Source organism: Podarcis melisellensis (genome assembly GCF_964234715.1).
Source record: "Podarcis melisellensis genome assembly, chromosome: 6".
Lineage (NCBI taxonomy): Eukaryota > Metazoa > Chordata > Lepidosauria > Squamata > Lacertidae > Podarcis > Podarcis melisellensis.
Genome location: NC_138538.1, coordinates 31,573,200 through 31,597,533, shown reverse-complemented (window position 1 = coordinate 31,597,533; position 24,334 = coordinate 31,573,200). Strand labels below are relative to the sequence as shown.

Genomic DNA, 24,334 nt, shown 5'->3' with positions numbered 1-24,334 from the left:
ACACAGTGGTACCTCAGGATGCGAATGGGATCCGTTCCAGAGCCCCATTCGCATCCTGAAGTGAACGCAACCTGCGACTGTGCGTCTGTGTGTGCGCGGGTTGCAATTCACCGCTTCCACGCATGCGCGTGACGTCATTTTGACCATCTGTGCATGCGCAAGCGGCGAAACACAGAAATAATGCGCTCTGTTACTTCAGGGTCGCCGCAGAGTGCAACCTGAAAGCACTCAACCTGAAGCGTATTCAACCCAAGGTATGACTGCATATCCATTTCCATTTTTACAAGTTGATACCTACTTTTAGGTTGGTTTACTGTGGGTTAATAAGACATAAGAAACAGTAGTCTTCTGTTAGGTTTCTATAATATTTTCACGCTTATCAGTATCTGCCTAATTCATTTGATGTAGGCTTTATCCGTTTTGCTCTCTTTGGCAATTTCATTTTAGTCACCTCAACAGACATGGTAGGACCCAACTCTTAGGGACTGTGATCCCTTTACACACACACCCTAAGGCCTAAAATGTTTGAGGAGACCAGACCCTTCCAAAGTTGATGGGCATTGCCATTCAAATGGTGTTTGTGTTTGTGTGTGTGCTGAGTCATGTGATTGATTATGGGGGTGGGGCTTGCCTGCACACCCCCCCCCCCAATATTTTATTCAAGTTGGCACATCTGACAGACATGCTGCTTTATGGGAAAAAATGCAGCCATATAACCTGGAATAACATGGGAACAATTTAATGAAAGGGATGTTTGGGAATGTAGTGCTATAACACTTGCAAGTGTTAGTTTACTTTTGACCAACACTGATACTTGAGCTAATTGGGTCAACAATGTATGCAAGTTTATTAAGCATCCTGTGGTACCTGGTTAATTTCAGCTTTGGAGCCCTTGCTTGTTTTTCAGGGTACCCCCACACATGCAAAGTGTGCTGATGTCCCTGAGGCCTCTCCAAATCACCAACTTACATAGCAGGTTCAGGGGACTGGTGATGTACGTGCGTTTGATTATTTACCAAGTAACCTATTTATTTGATTTCTTTCTTGTATTCATTTCGTGCCTCTGGGGCACAGCAGGGCATGTACTTGCAGAGAGAGGAAAAGGAGGCCCTTCCAACTTGCATCTGAACTCAGGCTCTACCTCAAACAACAAGATTGAATCTGCACTCTGAAGCCAGGAACATTTATTTCCAGCAAGAAGCAATTCAATACACACAAGCCAGCTTGCACTGATATCACGCTCTGTGAGGTGTTGTTCTTTCATTTTGTAGAAATAAGCTACATTGGCCTATGGGTCAGCAGAACAAGACCACATGAGGCAGCTGTACTGCTGAAACCGTTAAATGAAATTGTTGTCAGGACATACAAAATAACCCCCTGTGACAAATGTAGAAGTTAACCTGCTGCCTCACCATAATTCTAATAAATGTTCATTAATTGCAGTAGGGTTTGAACACAGATTCAGCATTGTGATCATGGCAGCAGCTTCTTTTTTCCGGTTAATTCCTGGCAGTGCTTGGTTAGAGAACTATTTATGCCAGTCCCCAGATTTAAGGATATGGGGGCTGCAGCAAGGAGGTAGAATCACTGAAAATTGCTTCTGTCCCTTTTCACTTTATCATTGGCTGAGCTGTGTGATACTGTTAGATACAACCCTGTATATGTCAAATTGTATGTTGTGTATTTGTTTTAAACCTGTAAGTTGTCCAGAGCTGGTTTTTGTTTTTTTGCAGAGGCAACTCATAAATGCAATTAAGATTACTGCTACCAATGAGAATATTAAATTCCATAGCGAGTACAACTCCCCATTAATTAAACCACAGAGATTCGTTTCCTCTTTATTGGAATGAAATATACGTTCTGTTGGCATAGTCCCCCTTTAAATGCATAATTATAAGTGTCACCTTGCTTCCAAAAAATGGGAGGGGAAAGAACAGCTCCTAGAATACCAGATGGTAAAATGAATATTACTAGTAGTAATAAATAATGCCCTTGATTGGCTCTGGGCTTTGTCTGCTCTGCCCAGGAGCAGGCCTTGCGTATAATGGAGATGAAGCCAACTTGGCCATTTGGACAATGAAAGGGATGTTTATAGAGCACCCCATGTGGCTTGAAGGCTGCAGGCCAGCCTGGCACCAGTCGACTCCTAGATGGCAATGTCAGTGTTATCAATATTGTTCATGTGCTTGTCCCCTTTGCAGTAAAAATAATGGTTCCAGATCTGCAGGAACGTGGTCCTGAATTTTCTAATTCTGAAGGCATAGACGATGGGGTTCATGGCAGAGTTCCCATGCGTAAGAAATATTGCAATGTAGGTGAGGCTGCTGTGGGTCTTGCACGACGGGTAGAAAAAGCTGATACAGTTAAGAGTGTGCAGAGGCAGCCAGCTCACAGCAAACAGGAAGAGGACGAGGGCAAGAGATTTGGCGATTTGCAGCTCCTTCCCATAATACTTCTCTGGATCCGTCGAGCAGGAGGCGACCTTTTTATTAAGCTGCTTGCGGATGATCTTGAACACTTCCAGGTAGATGATGAGCATGATGAGCAAGGGAGGCAATACCCACACGAAGAAGTTGAAGTAGACCATGTACTCCATGCTGATAACGTTCTCAAACTGGCAACTGACGGTGAACTCTGACTGACTGGTGTTCATCAGCTGACTGGCGTTCGCCCTCTTCTGCATTTCGTTCAAGTTGTTCCAGCCAAACATGGGGGTCAGCCCGACGAGCAAGGAGACCAGCCAGCAGCAAGCGATAGCGATTCCAGCACGCTTAGGAGTCACCACACTCTTGTAGCTGCAGAAATAAGAAACAAAATATGTATTAAGGTCTTTAACAGGCAAAATAAAATAAAAATCCTTCCAGTAGCACCTTAGAGACCAACTAAGTTTGTTATTAGTATGAGCTTTCGTGTGCATGCACACTTCTTCAGCCAGTCAAGTGGCAACGCAGTTCAGCTCTCACAATGTTTGGACAGGGGACATAATTAAGTGTTGGTGTGTAGATGGTTTGCATGCAGAAGTAAACATAAGCTGCAAGCAAATGCAAAGACCTTAGTCTGCTTGAGACCCTGGAGAGTCACTGCCACTTTGAGCAGACAATACTGGGGTAATAAGATGGACAATTAAGTCTTACCTGGCATTTATTATTATTCATTACTATTATTTATTCAATTTGTATACCAATTTGTATTTATCAAAAGATCTCAGGGTGGTGTACAACATTAGAAACACATTGCAGAACATCATAAAAAGCATACTGACATTCCTCTCCCTAACAGTTCTCTCCCCAACACTTTTACAGGCCGTATGTTATTTAATAACCATAGGCCTGGGTAAAGTTTTTGCCTGGCATCTTAAGACATGTTTTGATGGTGCCAGGCGAGCCTCTCTGGGGAGAGCGTTCCACAGGCCACCACAGAAAAGTCCCGTTCTTTTTAAAAATAATAATATTTATTTATTTATTTATTGGTTTTCACATATTACATTACAATACAGGTGTACCAAAGCCAACACTATTTCCTCCCCATCCCACCATACATTTACATTTATATTTCCTCAATCCATCATATTATTCTTTTCTCCTTCCTCCCACTTCCCTCCGCCCCCACTCGATTTCCTCCACATTATACAATTTACAATAATCTTTGCATTCTACAATCTTCTCAAATCATTTATATATTCTTATTATCTTTCCTTACTAATTTTTCTTCCCTCCAGTACTTCACATTTTAATCTAGGCATATTAGCGTATCTTTTTTTGAGCAATATTTTGCCATATATTCATCAAAACATTTCCACTCCTTTTTAAATTTTTTATTCGACTGATTTCTTATTATAGCAGTTAATTTTGCCAAAATTAAATATTCATTTAGTTTACAAATCCATTCCTCCTTTGTAGGTATAATTTGTGACTTCTACCTAAAACTGAGAAAAGTCCCGTTCTTGTGTTGTCACCGTGCAAACTTTTCAGGGAGAGGGAGATGTAGAGAAGAGCCTCAGATGACAAGCACAGGGTCCGTGTTGCTTTGCATAGGGAGAGGTGGTCCTTAAGGTATTGCGGTCCTGAGCCGTGTAAGGCTTTATAGGTCAACACCAGCAGCTGCTGTGTTTTTACAAGACAAACAGCAATAGGAAAAGTATCCATGGGAATAATTCAGCTCTCCTTTCAGAGCAAAATGAATCTGTTGTCACAAACAGGCTGAATCTTCCTTAGTGAGATGAATTATACCTCGCCTTTCATTCAAGGAACTCAAGGTAGCATACAATTCTCCCCTTTCCTGATTTTATCCTCACAAGTAGGTTAGTCTGATAGACAGTGACTGGCCCAAGGTTACCCAGTGAACTTCATGGCTAAGGGGTGGGGGGAGTTGAACCCGTGTCTCCCTGGTCCTAGTCCACCACTGTAACCACTACACCACATTGGCTCCCAAACTGCATCTATCATAAATTGTTTGAAGAGTGTCCTAGCATCAAAGCCACGTTTTACTATATGTGTTTCCCTGTATTTGAACCTAAAGTCCATAGGTGAATTGGTTTTGTGGTGAGCCAAGGAGTGAAAACAGCACAGGTTTTGAATTGGAGGCCCCCACTTTGAATCTCATCTGAGCCATGAAGTGAGTGGCGTAAGGCTAGTTGCAACCTGTATCATGGGAATAATATGAGTGGCCTACAGAAGTCCTGAAGAAATTCAGAACAAATGGAATCCTTGATTAAAAATCAATTTGCAGTCAAAATGCAGTAAATCTGGGTTTTCCCTAAAGCAAGCAGATAGTAAAGAAGTGGCTAAACAGTTGTTCTTTTTAAAAAGTATTTTATTATAAACAAGCATCATTCATACCTATACAAGAGAAGAAAGCACACAGACAGAATATTCTCTGCACTTATACTTGATAATTAGAATACTTCAAATTTTGTGCATTGCCAGAGCACTGCATGAATTGTGTGCACTAAAAAAAATACTACCCATATCAGGAATGGCCCCACCATTAGATAGCATGAGGCGGCGGCCTCACTCAACCACTTCTGAGTGCCACCAAAGGTCAACCAAAGAATATCATCCTTCCATTTGCCCATTCCTGTTTAGAGATAGGCTGACAATTAAGTTTGTGTGATGATGCCATATCATTTCTGAGAAAATTAAATTCCCACAATGCAATGTGCTGGCAAATCTAATGCAGCAATAATAGGGTGACACAGAGCAATTACTTTGTCGTTTTCATTGACGTTGCTTATATAAAGGGAGTGCTAGTTTATCCTGCTGAGTCGGAGGATGATCTCATAGGGGAAACAGTCAGGGGGTGCTCAGGGGGCAGAGTAACACAACAACAACAACAGAAACAACAACCTTCGTTCAGCCCAAGGCCAGTGGAAGACTAATCATCTCTAATGTGCTGGCAAGTGAAGGGTAGACCAAAGGAACCCTCATTTTGTAAAAGTGTCAGGCTCAAAGCAGTGAAAATGTCCAAGTGTACAGAAAGCTGGAGATCTGTTCTGCTTTGACAGCCACTATTCAGAGGACTCTAATCACCTTAAGTGACTCAAAAATGGAACACAAATTAGATGCAACCTGGGAGGTTCACATTCAAGATAGTAAGTGCAGCTTGTTTCTGCTACACAATACTTTAATCGCAACGATTCCATTAACAAAAGGGTAATGTAATTTTTAGATTCCCTCTTTTCTTCCAGTGCTTGGTTATCTGCAGAGTAGGTATTTTAATTTGCATGATTAACTAGAGTATGAAAGCAAAGGATACCAGCTTAATCTGCAATGTCTGGAGGTGACAGTGAGACCAAAGAGATGAGTATGCACATTATGGGTGATGATGACTTCCTCCCGAAGGTTCAGATAATCATTACTGGAACTATTGTTCCACCTCAGCAAAGCCAAATAATACCAAGCAACAAATATCTGGAAGAATAGAGACATCTTTACTTGACACAGAAAATTTGTTAGTGTTGGTACCAGATGAGCCTCACTTGTGGGAGAATTCCATAAACAGAGGGCAACAGCTGAAAATGATCTTTTATCATCCCACACACCCACTGAATAACTCTCAAAGCCTCCAGTGATGACCTCAGGGTTCAGGTAGGCTCATGTCAGAAGAGGAAAGAATGTAAAGCCCTATGTGTCTTTATAGGTTAATACCAGTCGTTTGAACTGGACTCTGAAATGACTTTTGTCCATCCCAAACCCATAAAACCCTGAAATAGAGGTCTACCATAGATGCACTACACTCCTACATTTAATGGCTGGAACGTTGAGATGATGAGTGACCAGTACTCTAAACACACTGTGCCCAAGGAAGGTTATTAACATCATTGCAAGCATCATTTGGGAGGCAGGAGAAGCGAGTGGCAATGCTCCAGTAGGAACGCATCAGGGCTAATGAGGAGAGATGCAGGCAGTGCCAAAATCCCCAGGAATTGAGATGTTTAACCTTTGATCATGAGGCTACAGAAAATAAATCGGCAACATGGAGTGTCAGCCCGGCACACAGGGTAACAAACAATATCCCATTCCAATTAGAGAAAACAGCAGTGAGAGGACATAACATTTGTCTCATGCGCAAAGATTGCTTGCATCTGACAAGGACTGGCATCTGTTAAGATTTGGGACCCATGTCCTCCCTTGCTCAGAACCTTACATGTGAAAATTTGCTCTCAGTAAGGATATACCTAGGCTTTTGCAAGGGGAGAAGGTCAGACACTCAGAGTAGACCCATTAAAATGAATGAGCATGAGTAACAGGCATTTTAATTTCAGTGAATCTACTCGGAGCACAGCTTAGTTGGATACAACCCCACAGATTTTCAGAAGTATATCTGAACTTTGAAAAACCCTTTATATTTACTCTGTTTAAAAACTGTAAGCTTGACTTTGTGCAAGCGGTGCTTTCATGTCCTGAAAAAAAGTAGAGTCCACATTTTCATAACATGGCAAAGTAGTAGTATAAATTCTGCCTGTAGGTTCTGCTTGTTAGACCACAGCTGCTTCTGTAAAGCCAGAACATTATATTTGCCCTTGTGGTCTCTTTCTGTCTTAAATGGAGTGGAACTAAATCTCTTCTCTCTGCTGCTTAGTTTGTGTCCCACTTGCATTGTAGTTGTTTGGGGTCAAAGGTTTACAGGCAAATGGACAGAATGATGGTGGAGGGTTCATACTGGGCACTCAAGGGAGACTGCATAAAATGACCAAAAATTATGGTAGTAAGGCAATGAGTGGTTTTACAGTGCATGTAGAGAATGAGAAGAAATATTATGTGGAAACATTTTTCAGCTGGTGCATTTTTCAGCTCTAGAGTGGATAACGTACACATCTATAGTTCAGCTCAAAGTAAGCAGCGGCACTTAAACCACTTATTCATGTGCTGGATTGTGGCCAGGGAACTTCCATGCCTCATAGGTTTCTGTCAGCTGAGATACCCATCGATCCTTTCATACACTATGCATCCAGACCACAAAGGCACACCGCAGAGGAGTACCATCACAACATCTTCATAAATGAAGAAGACCATTTCTTAAATGATTAGGAAACAGAGTAGGTGCCTCATAAAAGAGTAATAAGAAACATTATTTCCGATATGGCGGGAAAGGAGATGCAGCAAGGAGCAATTTCCCCAGCGGAGGTTGTTCTATTAAGGAGAACAGGGCATTGCCCCATCAATCCCAGTCTGCCCTCAGTGTCAGGGACTGGCTGGATAATGGGGAGTGGTAGGAGGCTCCAGCTGGAGAACCCCATGCAGAAACCTCAGAAGAGGAAGGCAAAGAGCCAAGGCAGCGGTGGCTCCACCTACTGGTGACCTTCCTGCTTTTTGTCCTACCAGTCCCACTGGTCACCAGTCACAACTGATCTTGTGGCAATTCAGACTAACGTGGCCTGAGCTTTCACGAGCTAAAGCCCACTTCACAAAATGGAATGGGACACAAAATATTTCTAATGGAAATAACTATTTGAATCCTCAGGATAGCCAAGCAAAGTGCTTCAAAACAAAACAAAATTACCTGAACACACACACAAAAAAAACAAGAGCTGCTTTTCCAGTTTAAGAGATTACCTGAAAATTGTGTTAAGATTTGGGGAAAATAATAATAATTGAGGTTGGACATTTGTCACTGCCTCACGTACAGATGTAATTTCACCCATGGAAGCGAGAAAGAGAATTTATTTCAACAAATCTCAGCGGAGCCGTTGCCATGGAGCTTCTGAAGATCAGACACTCGCATGAGGTGCACTTTTGCTAAATGAGCAGCCTGCCTCTTCACAACAATCACATCCCTAAGTGTCTTTGAAGTTTCAGCAAGCCGAGTCACCTGACTGAATTCACGCAACAGATTTATTCCCTCCTGAAGCCAAGCTGTTAGTAAGCATAAATTCCATTGTGCTTCAAGCTTGGAGATTCACAGCTAGGGATAACGCAATCCCGCTGTCAATCCTTTTAATGCATTTGAAATTTTCCAAAACAGAACTTGTTATTTTTGTCTGCATGTGGGACAAAGGACCAGGAGAGGTGACTGCCAGTGACATGAGGGTTTTCATCCACGTTGGATCACACCCAGAACTTCATTGCTATGCAAGAACTATGGTTTAGAAGACGTGAAGCAATAGGAAAGAAGATGGTGTTTCTGAGCATGTGCAAAATGCTTCCCCCTCACCACAACAAGTCAATGCATGGTACTCATAGAGGAGGTGGGAGCGGGACATGTAAGCCTCCCAGTGTTCTGCACTTCAGTTCCCATCATCCCTGACCACTGGAGATGCTGACTGGGGCAGATGAAGTTGGGGTCCAACAACATCTAGGGAACCACAGGTCCTTCATCCTTGTCATATAGGAAAGCTAGAGCAGCTTCCACATCCGAGGCCATGATTTCTAGATACAACCCAACCAGTAGTGTAGCTATCATTTGAAGATGACAGATGAAAAGGCAGGTATCTACCTGCTCAGGGGATTAGAAATCCTCTCCATGGTTGTCATCTGCATAACTTTAGACAGCAGAGACACCAGGAGGAGGCCTCCAGCAATGATCTGAAGAATTTAACCAGCAAGCTTTATTGCACTACAGTCACTTTCTTGACACCTACCAGTGTTATGAGCAGAAAGAGTAAATGCACTTACAGTAATACAAATCCTTCATGTACTGTGCAGGGGTCCTGGCTACATTCAGTGACTTGTCTCTTGCAATTTATCAGTGGATTTAACTAGTAAAACTGCTTGTCAGGAGTTTCAAGATAAGACCAGCACAAAAATAACTCAGGGGCAGATCCTCTTCTCTTTGCTATGAATAATGTTATTCTTTCTTTTCCTCAAATATTTATGACCCTCTTTCTTTGAATTTCAAAGTGACTTGCAGCATAGAAGCAGTAAAACCCTTCATTTAAAAAATGATACAAATAAAACCCACTTCTAAAAGCGGAAACAAATAAATGCTCGAACAGCTTGGAGCTAAAATAAAGAAGTTTATTAAATTGTGGGAGAAGAGAGACTCTTTTTGCTATCAGGGGATGACTGTTTCTGTCTGTGCCTTACCCTTCAGCCCTGAGGAAGCTGCTTGCAGAAGAATTCGTAGGGAACTTTCCAGCTTTTGAGGTTAAGTCATAAAAGATTGTGTGTATGTGTGTGTGGTTATCAGCTTTTGGAGATACTTTTGGATGTGAGGTAACTGAAAACTGGTGATCTTTAGGCCCACTTAAATTTTGGTATATGTTAAATGAACTGTTAATGGTTTATTTTGTAGGTTTTCTGTAGTGCTATTATACTTTTTCTAACATACTGTTATTGTGGCTACTGTATTTAGACTGTTTTATGCTGAACCGCTTTGAGCACAATTGTTTCTGTAGGAGATGATGTATATAAATAAACCGAGTACTGTATGCCAAAATTGTGAGAGGAGTGGGGAGCATGGCACTCCTGCATGGAAGAGTGACTTATTGTGGCTACTAGCTACAATGAATAAAGACTCTGGGTTCAAATACCATTTGCTTGGCTGTCACAAAAGTGGGTGGTTTTCACTTTCTTGCCCTGCATCTTCCTGAAGCACTTGCAAGCCTAAAAGAGGCAAACAGGATGCTGGCCCAGCATAGAAATTCATACTTCAGCTTCCCAACATCTGTGAAAAATGCCAAGCTTATCAACAAAATGAAGCAAAATAAGTGGGAGCTTAAGGGCAAATCTAAAATGCAGCTCCTTGAATTTATTATTCCAGAGGCAGAATCGAAGACTTTGAAAATCCCTCAACAAAAGCTCTTTGATCTTGCTCCATTTCGGCTTCTGCTTCTTACTCTCTTCCTGTCCTTGCTTGTGATCTGAAAAGTCTCCTGGATGCCCAGCAGACGCGGAAGCTCAGGCAATTATCCACAAAGTTCTTGAAACTATGGTGCGTTGTATAGAACATTGAGCAGTTTAAGTTAGACCTGGGTGTTTGTTCCCAGTCCCAGTTTAATAAAAGTGAATTTGTTAGTTTATTTTATGCATCCTTGTTATGTACTGAGTTGAATAGGATCCAAAATGCAGCAATTTGATTGGTCCTAGAACAACAGGATCCAAAATGCAGCAGTCCTAGAACAATTGATTGGTCCTAGAACAATGCAGCAGTATGATTGGTCCAGCTGCAGGTGGAAGTGAATCCACAACCTGACTGGCCTACAGGAGAATCCTGGAATTAGCCAGTCGCATGGGCCCATTGTGTAAACAATGTACCGTATTTTTCACCCTATAGGACGTACGTTTCCCCTCCAAAAATGAAGGGGAAATGTGTGTGTGTCCTATGGGGCGAATGCGCACCGACCCCTCTCGCTCTCCAGGCTTCGCGCACCTCTCCGCAAGCAGCGGGAGCGCAGCGCTGGGCTCCCGCTGCTTGCGGAGAGTTGCCTGCACGCTGAAGCCTGCCCGCACTGAGCTCAGCGCATCCAGGCTTCGCGGACCTCTCCGCAAGTAGCGGGAGCCAGCGCTGGGCTCCCACGGCTTGCAGAGAGCTGCCTGTTTCGGGGCTGGGGTCTGGGGAAGCTCGGGCGGACCTCCCCCGCCCCAGCCCCGCACCTGGGGGAAAAAATAATTCCCCCCCTTTATTTCCCCCCCCAAAAAAAACTAGGTACGCCTTATGGGACGGTGCGTCCTATAGGGTGAAAAATACGGTATCTAAAGCAGACCTTCTGGGGGAACTTCCATTTCGTCCTCACCACTATGAGCTGAATAAAGAGCATGAAATCAACTCTCGACTCTGAGTATATTTCACATCCTCTTCACTGAAACGATAGCTACACAGCGCTTAGTATCTGTTTCACACTGTTTAAACGTCAAACAGGTGATGTCATTAAGAAAAGAAAGGAAAAAGATAGTGGGAGCTATAGCTTAATAATTGTATTGAGGCATAGTGACGTAACTGCCCTGGTTTCTTTAAAGGATAACCTAGCCACCATACTTGCCACTCCCCTCACCCTAAAGAGGAACCCTGCTGCAGGCTTATGTTAAGAGCCCTGCCAAAGGAGAGCTGTATATAGCCCTGTAAATAAATTAATTCAAGCTGCCAACATCTGTGTGGAGTCCAAATTCAATAGGCAAGGTTTAACAGGTGAGCTTTAGTGAGGTTCTGAGAATTCTGTTAAATGCCCTGCCCCTGAAACAGTTTGAAAGAGACACTAGATGCAGCCAGAGTGCACTGCACAACCTGGGAGGAACCAGGAATTACTTAAGAATGCTAATGACTTCCTCTGACCAGGGGAGACAGCAGTCACAGAGGGAGAAAGTCCTAAATAAAACTTAAAGATGGTTTAGAATGCAGAGTTTGTTTGATGCTGTAATCCCACAGTCTTGAAACAGCCCCTGACAATTCCCAGGGTTGGGAACGGACAATCAAGCCAGCTTGCACCTGAACTTGGAATGTCTGCACTGGAAATTAAGGATCAATGTCAATGGGAGACATTGGAAATATATGTCTGGCACATGGTCCACATTGTTTGAAACGATAAATTTTCACACATTGAGGGATTATATTACCTTGGCCAAGCTTTCAGATCCATAATTGATATGCAATATCCCATCCTTTTAGTCATCTCATTCTATCCTGCCCTTCCTCCAAGGAGCTTAAGATGTCATACAAAGTGTGTGCTCCACCCCGCAGCTACCCTGTGGAGTAGCTTACTCTGGGTCTGATCCAGTGAGCTGCATGGCTGAGGGATGTTTCAAACACAGATCTCCCTCATACAAGGCCAACCCTTGAGCTCTTATGTCTCATTGTCTCCCAGTGTGCGGAAGGAGGGAGCCAAACGGGCAGAGCTTTTGCGGAAGCTGCATACCCTTTTGTGCAAGAGCTTCTCTTCATCCCATGGGATCATTTGGTAATCCCCATGCTGTCTCTCTCCTAACTGCCTGGTTCTCACAGCACCTTTGAGTTCTCATCTCTGCAACTCCAGCTGCTGAGCCATAAACATAAGCATGGAGACATTTAATAAATGGGGAAGTCCTTGGAGCTGTGTTGGGTGGAAGCCTGCAAATTCCTTTGAGAGTTGTAAGGGGCAGGAAGAGAGGAAGGAGCCTGGTTGTGAAAGCTCAAGGCAAAGTATCCGCTCTGCTGTTGGCTGCTATTTCTGGATCTGTCTTGGAATCTCCTGTGAGATTGGAGGATTCACAGAGAGGGGACCCAGTGTGGAAACATCAGCTCAGATCTGTGCCTTGACTATGTAGAGATCAAGAGGCTTGGGGTTAATTCACACACACACAACTCCCTCTCCCTGATTCAGTTCATGTAGATGTTCTGTTCCTGACCTTACTCAATATATATAAAAGTTGCACATTGCAAAATGGTGACAATTTACCAGCTTCATTTTCCTTTTACACATTACATTTAGTTGCATTGATGATAGTGTTACGAGTCTGTGGATGCCAGATTCCTATAAGCCCTAGATCTAGCAAGTGTTAGAATTTAATCAAGGCTTGGGGTGCTAAACTATGTGCCAGATTCTTCTAATCCAGCAAGTGTTAAAAACTAATTAAGCTTGATTGAGTTTGGTGGGGCAGTGTATCATCTACCCTTATGGACCATCCCCACTGCTTTAGGACCCTTCACTAAGGACCTGCCTGCTCCCAGGGCTCCAGAGGGGCATGTTCCTATCCACACAGAGGTTTTGTGATAACCATAGTATCTAACATCATCCAAAAATGACAGTTTAGCTGTGAAGTCTTGCAACCATGTTTGTTTGCGGCTATAATACCAGCATGCACAGGGGCACATAAAAGAACATGTTTAGTTAACATGAGCAAGATATTGCCTATATACATGCAATCCTTCCCACACTAATGATAAATCAACCCCCTATTTCCATAATATTTTTTTGGCAGTCCCATATATACTAAGCACTTTTGGTGTGTCAAGTTCATATCCAAAGTTGCTCCAGGTGCCAATTTGATTGGATATGACATACTTTCATCATTCCTCCACAATGAATCCAAATGCATCCTATGAAACGTGCATAGCTGCTAAAGTTGAAACTACACATTATGACAGTCACTATGGCTCCCTGATCCTGTTTCAGCCGCATGAAGGGAATGCCAAGTGTGTGTGGGGAATTACATGGATTAGAGCTCATATGAAGAAGTGGTTCTAGTCTGCAACAGCTGATGCCACAATAAAATCTATTTGTCTTCAGAGTTTTACAAGATTCATTTTTGTGATAGGCATCGAAGATGTATTTTATATGCTCACAGTATCTATTAACTAGGGACAACCAGGAATGTGATTTACCTGATTTATCTGTTGGATTGTTATCCTGCCTTTCATGAGCTGAGGGCCAAACTATATTATATAGTAAATGCAACATGCCTGATTCTTGTTATATAAATAGCAACTGGGGGATATGTTACTGTCAGGAAATTTCTTTTCATGTTTAGTCCAAATCTGCTTCCCTGCAATTTCTGGTCCTGCCCTCTGGAGCAGGGCAGAGCAAGCCTGCTCCATCTTCTGCATGACAGCCGTTTAGATGTTTGAAGACCATACAGCTGTATGGGCAAACCATCAGCACAGATAGTTTGTTCTATGCTGCAAATGCTGGGGCTTAGAATGTATAGGGTTTGTCCACACTGGAGTTTACTGTACGTTGCTGTTCGCTGTTCGCATTCCCATTTGGTTTGTGTAATCCGCATGACCAGGGGTCAGGAGACATTTTCAGCAGTCCACTGTCCCGCAGACCTTGTGGGGGGCTGGACTATATTTTGGAAAAAAGGAATGAACGAATTCCTATGCCCCACAAATAACCCAGAGATGCATTTTAAATAAAAGCACACATTCTACTCATGTGAAAACACGCTGATTCCCAGACCGTCTGTGGGCCGGATTTAGAAGGCGATTGGGCCGGATTCGGCCCCCGGGCCTTAGTTTGCCTACCCATGCGTATGACATTACTGCCAAACAATGCCAATCTCAATGCATTCTCACTGTAAATTCTGGATTATCCTATAGTTATTGGTAATCTGGTAAATTGGGCTCCAAACTGCTCAATGTCACAGACAATTTGTTTTGGTGTTTTGGGGTGGGTGCATCAGTTGTCACTTTCTGCTACTCCCCTTTCCATGCCCACTACTTCCTCAATATTTTCTTTTCTCGCTGTGCTTATAACTATTTCTGGTGTGATCCTGAATAAAGGAATATTTCTCTCCCCTCCCCTCCTCCCCTGCCCCACTTTGATACCTCAGATTTGCACAAAATCAGAACACAAGCAAATTTACAACTGCATGACAGTGTGCTTTTGCACACTTACTGGGTAGCTCAAAAAACCCCCAACCCAACACGGTTCAAGTGCAGCTATCTGCACGTTTGCCATATCTGAACTTAATCGGCATAAAAGGATCAACAAATTAGAAGATAGGGACAGACACAAAAGGGAATGCCTGGTGGGATGAACGGAAAAGATTGAAGTTGTTCCTCAAATGCAAATTCAAATATGTGCAGGGTTAGACTATTCTGGTCTAACTCAAATGGGGGGGGGGAGGGAATGTGAATTAACAGCTCAATAATGCTCAAATGTGGACAAGCTTTTAATGCCTGAAGAGAGCTTATTATTTCCTATGATTTGGACACAATGGTCCTGTTAATGCAGTCTTGGATGGCATTAGCTTTTTAAGCAATTGTCTCATACTTCTGGCTCAAGGACAGAGAAATCCAAACCACTGATCCATTGTGCTGGAGGAAGTTTGGAGGTATCCCTCCATCCAGCCCTGCCTGGATCTGTTAACCTCTGTCTGTAGGAGAGCTCCACCCCCAGCAGGACAAACTCACTGACGAGGAATGTCATAATGTGCCCACCCAGACAATGGGCATATGCTCCTGCTGGCAATAAAACCAGAAATGGGGTATTTTTGGGGTGGAGAAGGAAAGGCCCGAGCAGGCACAGGATCCATTAAGCTCTGCCACTGCCAGCTAGGAGTTTGGATTGCCTCTACTGCACCTAGACCCATTTCATTTATTCTGCCGCCTAGACAGATCTTTCCCATCCTATTTGACTTGCTGGTTTTATCCTGTCAAGATTATTTTGACCCTTGATTCTATCTTCTACATGGTGTTAACTATCCTTCGCAGATTTGTGTCATGTGCAAATTTGATAAGAATCCCCTCTGCACCCTCATCCGGGTCATTTATAAAATTGTTGAACTAGTCAGAGTGTAGGATGAAGCTATGTGGCACTACAGTCAAGACCACCCTCCAGTTTGATAGAGAGCCATTAATGAGCACTTGTTGGATTGCACACACACTTGTGAATCCACTTAATAGCACATTGTCTGATTCACATTTTCTCATCTTGTCAATACATACAGTACTAGGATATCATGAAAGACACTGCCAAATGTTTGCTAAAACCAAGATATACTATGTTCAAAGCATTCCCATGATCTACCACACTAGTCACTATATCAAAAAAGGAGTTCAGCTTGGTCTGGCATGACTTATTCTTAAAAACAAAAACCCTATGCTGGCTCCTATTAATCAAAGCATTATTTTCTTGATGCTCACAAGTCAGCCACTTAATAATCTGTTCTATAATTTTGCCCAGCATTAATGTCAGGCCAACCAGTCTGTAGTTTCCCTGTTCTCCCATACCCCTCTCTTTCTGAAGACAGGGAAAATATTTGCCTATCATCAAGCTTCCACAGCCTTACCAGTTCCCTAAAGAATTATAGCCAGCAGCTCTGAAATAATGCCCACAACCTCCTTCAGCACCCTGAAAAACAGGACATCACATTCCCCCCCCCCCCCAGGAGAGCATGGCAGCCATTTTGGTTAAGTAACCCTTTGGTTTAGAAACTCTTTACTATTATTTGTTTTGCTTTCTCCAAGTTAATTGCAATTTTCTTTGTAAGGGAAGACTGGATCAAAGCATTCTCACCATCACCTATTAACACATGCCAGCCTCAGCCTGTCAGAACATAGCTGCACAAACCAATATGGAGCACCCAGAAAGAGAAGGTAGCTAAGGCACCTGGAGATGCTGAATATGTTTCAACTTTCATTCCTGTGCAGATTCAAATCTTGTGATGTATCTCAAACTCTGATAACATTCCACTACAGCACTTTAATATCTCTTTCTGCACCCATGGCCTTCAATAAATCATTGCATGTAATAAAATACTTTATTTATTGCCTACTGTAGTGCCTTAAAATGTGAGTCATTAAGAGTGGGAAAGGCCATAGAGTTAAGATTAATCAAGCAACAAGGAAAGATTAATGGCCTTCGTGGGTAAAGAGCACTCTTCTGAGCTCAGATGGAGGGAAGGGTAAATCTCACAAATCAGACAAATAGCATTAATAGATCCAGGACAATGTATAGATCCATTATACATAGCTGTCAACGTTTTCCTTTTTTTAAGGGAAATTCCCTTATTCCGAATAGGATTCCTCGCAAGAAAAGGGAAAAGTTGACAGCTATGATTATAGGCACGAAGGCTAAATCCTGGCAAGTTAAGCCCTAATTTAAATTAAGCACTGATGAGAACAGTAAGGAGAGACGTAAACTGTAAACATCACATGAAATTTCCATGTTTAAGCCAGCAGACATCCAGCAATTAAAAAATATTGCCACCCCACCTTATGGCTCACTTATAATGAGAAAGAAGTCACAAGGCATACTTTATCAGTCCTTCACAGCGGCTCTGGAAGACAGGGAGGGAGGGAGTACAAGGAGACAGGTTCATGGGACAAGCAGAGGTGAATGAGCTGGAACTCTATGGGCAAAGGACCAGCTAACTGAAGGAATTGGTGGAAGACTTTTTCCTTCCAAGTATGGAGACGAGAAGGTGGCTTTAATTTGCTTTAGGCTGGAAACTTAGCTGTCTCCCAGCTCTTTCTTAATGTACTCTTGAATACAACAAGTACTAATGAGAGCTGGTTCCTCTGATCCACAGGAGTATTGATATTCTTCTCAGGGTATCTTTTTTGCATAAAGATTTCATTAAAATAAAAAAAGAGTGCCTGCTGCTATGAAAAGCATTTCTCACAGCAATGGTGATGTTCTGAGTGCCCTGATTCTGTCGGAGGTGGTACTTGGACCTGCAGCACAAATTAGGGGAGAGGGGAAGGCTAGGTTTGCCATATTTCAATATTTCATATTTGGGAACAAACCCAAATTGTTGAGCTTTCTTAGGTAAACCTAACCCAAACATAGTGATTTTAAGCTGCTTTTTTCATCGCGTTGCCATACATCCAGGTTTTCCCTGACATTTTGCCGATTCTGCAAAATTCCCCCCTGACGCCATTTTTTCACCCGAAAACCAATACATGTCTGGAATTTTTCTGACATATGGCAAGTCTACAGCTCTGGGACTTTTCTCAGAAAAGGAGCAATAGTCACCAGAGAAACTGATGGATTTTCCTTGCTCTGGCAAGTGAATGTGATGAAAACAAGGCTTCTGAGTTTCACTATTGTGACAGATTAGCATAGTCCAGGAGTGTGGAACCTTTTTCTAGCCTGAAGGAGGCATTTCTTTCTGGGAAATTTTCGTGGGGTGGGTGACACATGACAACAAGGGGCAGGACCAGAGGCAAACATGGCTGAGACAACTGGTACAGATGTTATCATCGTGCAGAACGGTACACACACGCCCCTCTATCCTCCATCAGGGCAAACATTATCACATTCCTGCCAGGCAAAAACACTCAAGGAGGGTGAAAAGCAGGGCCAGTGGGGGGCATGGTCTGGGGAGAGGGGGTTTAGGGTGAGGTTCAGGTAAAGAAGCTTAGAGTGAAGCATTTGGCCTGGGGTTCTCCACACTTGACAGAGACTCTTTCACACAGAACAGGGTGTGGAAACTTCTTTGGCTCCATCAGCCAGATCCTTATCAGGATTAGTCTCATGGGTCAAATTTGACAGGTGGGCAGGGATGACACATCAACCACATGGCGTCATTGTGATGGCACATGTTTGGACAGGTGAGGGTTGGCCACACACCTGTCAAATGTGCAGCTCTGCCAGTCTCCCTCTCTCCCCCTGATGTGGTTGGGGAACGACAAAAATAATCAAGCAGACGCTGGAACCATACTAGGTAAACACAGATTATAGTGGTACCTTGGGTTACAAACGCTTCTGGTTACAAACACTTCTGGTTACAAACTCCACTAACCCGGAATAGTACCTAGGGTTGAGAACTTTGCCCCAGGACGCGAGTGGAAGTTGCCCGCTGGCGGCACGGCACATTAGCAAAAGCACACTTCAGATTAAGAACGGTTTCGGGTTAGGAACGGACCTCTGGAACGAATTAAGTTTGTAACCCAAGGTACCACTGTATAATGTTTTTGTTGTGTTGGAAATTCTTGAGTAAGTTTAGTGGTCGTGCTACTTGAGCACTGCTAGCTTTTGACTGATCCCTGAAAAACAATGGGCTGTGTTGTTTTACCACAGGCTCTGCTGGAGGTGGTGGCCACAGTGTGCCATGATTCAAAACAGGGTGATGTAATGGAGTGATGTTATCTATCCCTTAGTGCCCTTCCTATGAACCGTAACTGTGCTTCTAGGCAGCAACTTCTTCAGCAATGGGAACACCATGGGGGAAAAGTGTGGGAAGTCGAAAAGGGAAATCCAGAGGACCCTCAGTTTGGCTAATTCCTGCTGTCCGCTTCTGCTCCCTCCTGGTTATTAGAAAATTTTCTTCAATGATCCCAATCAGTGGAGCAGAGTGGGGCAGAATGGCCTCATAACCTCCAGTGAATGTCAGAGATAAAAGTTTTTTAACTCCACTGTTATGGAGTGCTCTAAATGTCTCACTAGGTACCTCAGATTTGGTGGTTTGGCTCTTTTCAGTTTAAATAAGTTTTTGCTCATTCTCTGAAATCACTAAACAGTGGGGGGGGGGGAAACGTATGTAAAAACAACAACAAAGACGCATCTCAAAATGTTAACAACTGTCTTTATATCCGATGCCTACATCACGAGTATTGCACTAGGAAGAGGCTTTGAGATTGTAGTGTTACAGGAAGTCCAACTCTAGATTATCTGGATAACAGAAGCAGCCTCAGATTATCAGTAATTAACAATGATTCCCATAAGACCACGAGTTTGGTTTAAGATGTTTTTACACAGCTTCCCCCGCCCCTGCCACTTTTTTGTTAAATGAAAAATGTCTTATATTCTTTTTTAGCACAGGTGCCTCAGCACTAAACCAAAGTCATCACACATGAAATGGAAGCTGAACCATTAGGAAACTAACTGCAAAAGAAAGATCACTGTGTCACAACATCCAATAGTCTATCTACCGGATTCTTCATCATTGTTATATATATTAAAACATTCTCCTTCAGAGAATTAGCTTACTAGTTCAAAATCAGCATGCCATTTAGAACCTCTGTTCTCTCAGTGTTTCTGTTCTCTTTGCTCCTTGACCCACAAAAGTCTATTGCTATGCCATTCCCTTCTTATATCAAGTGACCTTTACTTTTCCCCTCTGCAGCTGCACAGTTTATCAGCATTCTGTGGCTTATAGCTTCACCCTCAGAAATTAGAATGTTCATAGACATTCAGTTACATCCAAGCCGCTCCATTAATGGCTAAGAGGAGCCCACAGATAACAAGCCCACTTTTTATTGCTACCATTTAGCCGTTTACATATCAGGTATCTATGGCCAATATTTTCTTTCAGATACTCAGACAGAAATTTGACAGATATTGCTGCAGAGTAAGGGAAGCATGGGACTACATTCCTGAAGAATGTGGTATAGCTACATCCAATCCTCCTGCCATATATTACAATCTTATACCCTCTTACCTGGGCACTTTACTTCTGAATAAATGTGTGGGCTTGCACTGTTACTTTCAAAAAGGTTTGCCGATACTAAGAGATGGAGTAGCAAAAAGTTGGATGCAGTTCTTGTGGCTTTTTTAAAAAAAAAATCATGGACCATAATCTTCAAATTGGGTGTGGCTTACCCAGTCTGTTCCTAATGGATTGAATGCCTTGAGATGGGATACTGCTTGGGAACAAACTGAACAAAAAGGGAAATATGTTCTTTAAAAAACCTAAAGGCATAATAATGAATATTGCAAACAAAATTAGACTTATGCAGGCTAAGACTTTTTTGGGGTGTGTGTGTGTGCAAGATCTCAGCCTGAAATCATGAGAGAGCCAAAATGGCTGCTGTGCTCTCATGGGGGAAAAAAACCTGGATGTCCTGTTTTTCCCAAGGCAGTTAATGAATATGCAATATCTCAATTTATGTGTATAGAAAGAAAAAGAAAGTAACAGCACATTGGTTCAGATGCACCCATCCCAGTTTCACAATGAACGGAATCACAGCCCCTCCCTTCATAGTGACATAAACATTTAATGGCTGTAGAACTGGAGCATTGTGGAGGATGCAAAATGGTGGCCAGGCTCTGAACACAGTTGCTGCTGGTCAGACAAAACCTTAGTGGGAAGGGAAGTGGTGCTATTGCCACTGCTAATGATAAAGTGTTAGAGAATTTCGTCTGCCTCTGGAGAAATTAAGTATCATCATACTTTTAGCTGATTCATTCAACCAGAAGATTTCTGCTGGTTGCTGTTTCTTTCTTCAACTTGTGTCAGCTTTGTGTTCTTGGGGAGCAGGTCATGTGACTCATTCGCCACAAACCAAAGCTACCTCAATACACACAAATAATCTCTGGGTCATCATGCGCTGTCCCTGGATGAAGAATGGTGCGATGAGCAATCGAAACAGGAGACATAAGCCCAAACATGAGGTGATCATTTCTACTCTGACACATATCCTGGTTAATGAATTCTTTGGGCCAGGGATCCTATTAGCACCATAACATTAAGATTTATAGCATTATGAATGAATCCCTGAAGAGGCTGTGAGGTAACAGAAGAGGTACTAGCCACAAAAAATGTGCATCTATGCATTACAGCTCTCCCAAGTAAAGGCTTTCTTCCATTTCACACAACATGAGTCTTAACATCTTGATTCACGGCATCTGGCACCAATGCCATTAGTCTGTCTCTAGCCTCTAAGGATATTTCTTGCCTCCTAAAGGTTCTTAGGTGTAATTGCCAATTTGCTACCAAGCATGCTGTCGTAGATCCATTCCTCTGCTCCCATGAAAACTCCATCGTGCCAATGGTATTTACAAGATTAATTTTGTTCCACTACCTCCCAAGGGGTGATATGGCAGGGTTGGGAAATGTTTCACTAAGCCCTGGAGGTCTTTTTCTTTGCTACTATGTCACTTAGTCAAAATAGAGTGAGTGTAACATACTGAATGGAAAGAACCAATGCGACTACTATTTTCTATTATTATGGTGATGGTTTTATCTTTAAAACACCTTTCAACAGTCCATTTGCTTCCAGCATAATTCCTAAATCTCTGGTGAATTCTCTAATTCCCCATGAGCAAACCATCATAGTTGGCCCTACCATTAGGCAAAGTGGGACAGCTGTCTCAGGTGGCAAATGCTGGGGGGCAGGCAGAGTCTGTAAGGTGTTGTTTGTGCTGCTTGGCCTGCCTTGTATTTAGGTATGCTGGAGGATGCTGTCCCATGGCCAGTGTCAGAATTTGTCTTGTCCCACAACCTCCCTCCTGCTCTGCGTCCAAGATATGTCTTAATGCTTCAACTCATTGACATGGAGGCGCTGCCAACCTGCTTGGCTCAGCCGACAAAGCTGTTTTGCCCACCCAGTTGCAAGATGCTTCTACCACTGCAGTAGTGGCTGCACCTGATGAGCTGGCAAGGGATCAAGGACTGCTCTTTAGCTTCTTGGTTCAATCGTAGATTTATACAGAATGCAAAACCACAGTATTTCCCTTTTGACTGAGTCAATTAGCTAGCCCACAAGGAACACGAAGCCAAATAATGGCATAGCACAAATGCACAGGTCCCCAGAGAAGAGATTCCAGCCAATTTTCTCCTTAGTCCTGCTGTGAATAAGCCATGGTTTGGTTTAGCGTGTTTTCTGAACTTGGGAACGTGGTTTGTCCCCACCAGACAACTACAAGCTGTCTTCTTCTTCTTTGGCGATCACTCGTAGCCGAGTAAGATTGTCTTCCATAAACACGGTTTTAACAATGAGTCCGTAAGTGACTGTGGAGGCCAATTCTGGATCCACATGTCCTTCCACAGTAGGGACATTGGTTTCCAGGCGGGAGTTGATCACGGTGTTGATTTTCCAAGTGTGCCTTCTTCTTAGCACATTTCTCCCTTGCGTCCTGAGTTCAAGTGTCTTCAAGCCCATGACAACTTTGGTAAAGGCTGTTCTCCAATTGGAGCAGTCACAGGCAAGTGTTTCCCAATTGTTGCTGTTTATACTACATTTTTAAAGATTTGCCTTGAGACAGTCTTTAAACCTCTTTTGTTGACCACCAACATTACGCTTTCCATTTTTAAGTTAGGAATAGAGTAGTTGCTTTGGAAGACGATACTCAGGCATCCGCACAACATGACCAGTCCAACGAAGTTGATGTTTAAGAATCATTGCTTCAACACTGGTGATCTTTTCTTCTTCTAGTACACTGGTATTAGTTTGCCTGTCTTCCCAAGTGAGGTGCAAAATTTTTCAGAGACACCAGTGATGGAATCTTTCGAGGAGTTGGAGATGGCATTCATAAGTGGTTGCACATCTCATGGACTGGCAAACAGCAAGACAAACTATGGGCCTTTGTTTGAACAGAATGCTAAACCAAACCATGGCTTAGCTTGCAGGAGGAGGAGGAAAACCAGGGGGTTGGGTTTGCTCCTTGGCTTTGATTCCCAGGCTCCAACTCTCATCAACCTTATCTCTGGCTGGGGGGTGACAGGGGCAAGATGCTACTGTATGTAGGTGAAAATATGCTACTGGAAGAATGTTGAAAAACTATACAGTGATGAGCTGATAGAAGCTCATAAATCTCATAACACCTGCAACTGTATAAATCTATCATAATAAGGCATATACTAATCCAGTGCCTAGGAGGTAAGGCTACACATTTTTAGCATAGAAAAGAAAGCACAATTTATTCTTCAAATTGGATTTATATCCATCGGAACCAGCTGGGAAGCAAGATGGAAAGTTTACCAATAATGAAGTCTTCAAATTGAAATTACACTGCCTTCTAAAAGAGATAAATTTTAGCCAAATGCAATTTAGCCAAACTTGATGTAGTAAGGAGGAGATTTGTTTATCTATCTATCATTAAATTTATGTCCTGTCCTTTCTTCCTAGGGCACCCAGGGAGCCTGAGATTCTAGTCAGTGGTGACTGGGGTGGTTAATATTAACAATTGATTGTGCTTTGATTAAAATTGACAGAAATTACTTTGATTGTTGTAATTAGAACTTTAAAGTAGAATAGGCAACTGCATTCCACTCATAAGTTTTCATTTTCTCCAAGGAGCATTGAGCAGAACAATATATTTGATACTAGTGCTAGGTTTTCCTCAGTTTATAATTTTTCCAATGTTAAGTTCAGCTCTCCACATTTCCACATCAGTTTGTAACTTTTAAAAAGTCCTCATGAAAAACACCAGCATTTTTGCACAAATTTCTCCTAATATACACATTTTTGTAAACCAATTTCCTTTACTAGAATGCATTTCTGTATATTATTTTCAGCAATATATGCATATTAATGTACACTTGACCCTAATATATGCATTTTGTACACATTACTTAGCTGGAGAACTGCACTGCAAAATGTGAACAAGTGCAATTTTTGAAGGATGGCTGTTTTTCAGTTCATGTTTTGTTTTGGAAAGTACAAATTAGGTAAGTCTGCCTTTAAATATGAACTAAATCAAGTTTCTCCCCCTCATCCTTAGTGCTGAAGCAGATCACCTTATGGTTACAATCATCTGCTGCATCCTCCATGCTGTGACATCATCAGAGATGCTGTGTACATACATATCATAGAT

The 24,334-nt window shown here is 42.6% G+C and overlaps 1 protein-coding gene across 1 annotated transcript in view; it reads right to left on the bottom strand.

Annotated features, from left to right (window-relative positions):
- Positions 1–1,826: 1,826 nt before the first annotated feature.
- Positions 1,827–24,334, bottom strand: part of ADORA1 (adenosine A1 receptor) — a 60,498-nt gene continuing 37,990 nt past the window's right edge. Inside the window, exon 3 of the mRNA XM_081914460.1 lies at positions 1,827–2,795. Within this exon, the coding sequence (XP_081770586.1) occupies positions 2,147–2,795 (649 nt within the window). The 3' untranslated portion in view covers positions 1,827–2,146. The remainder of the gene's footprint in view (positions 2,796–24,334) is intronic.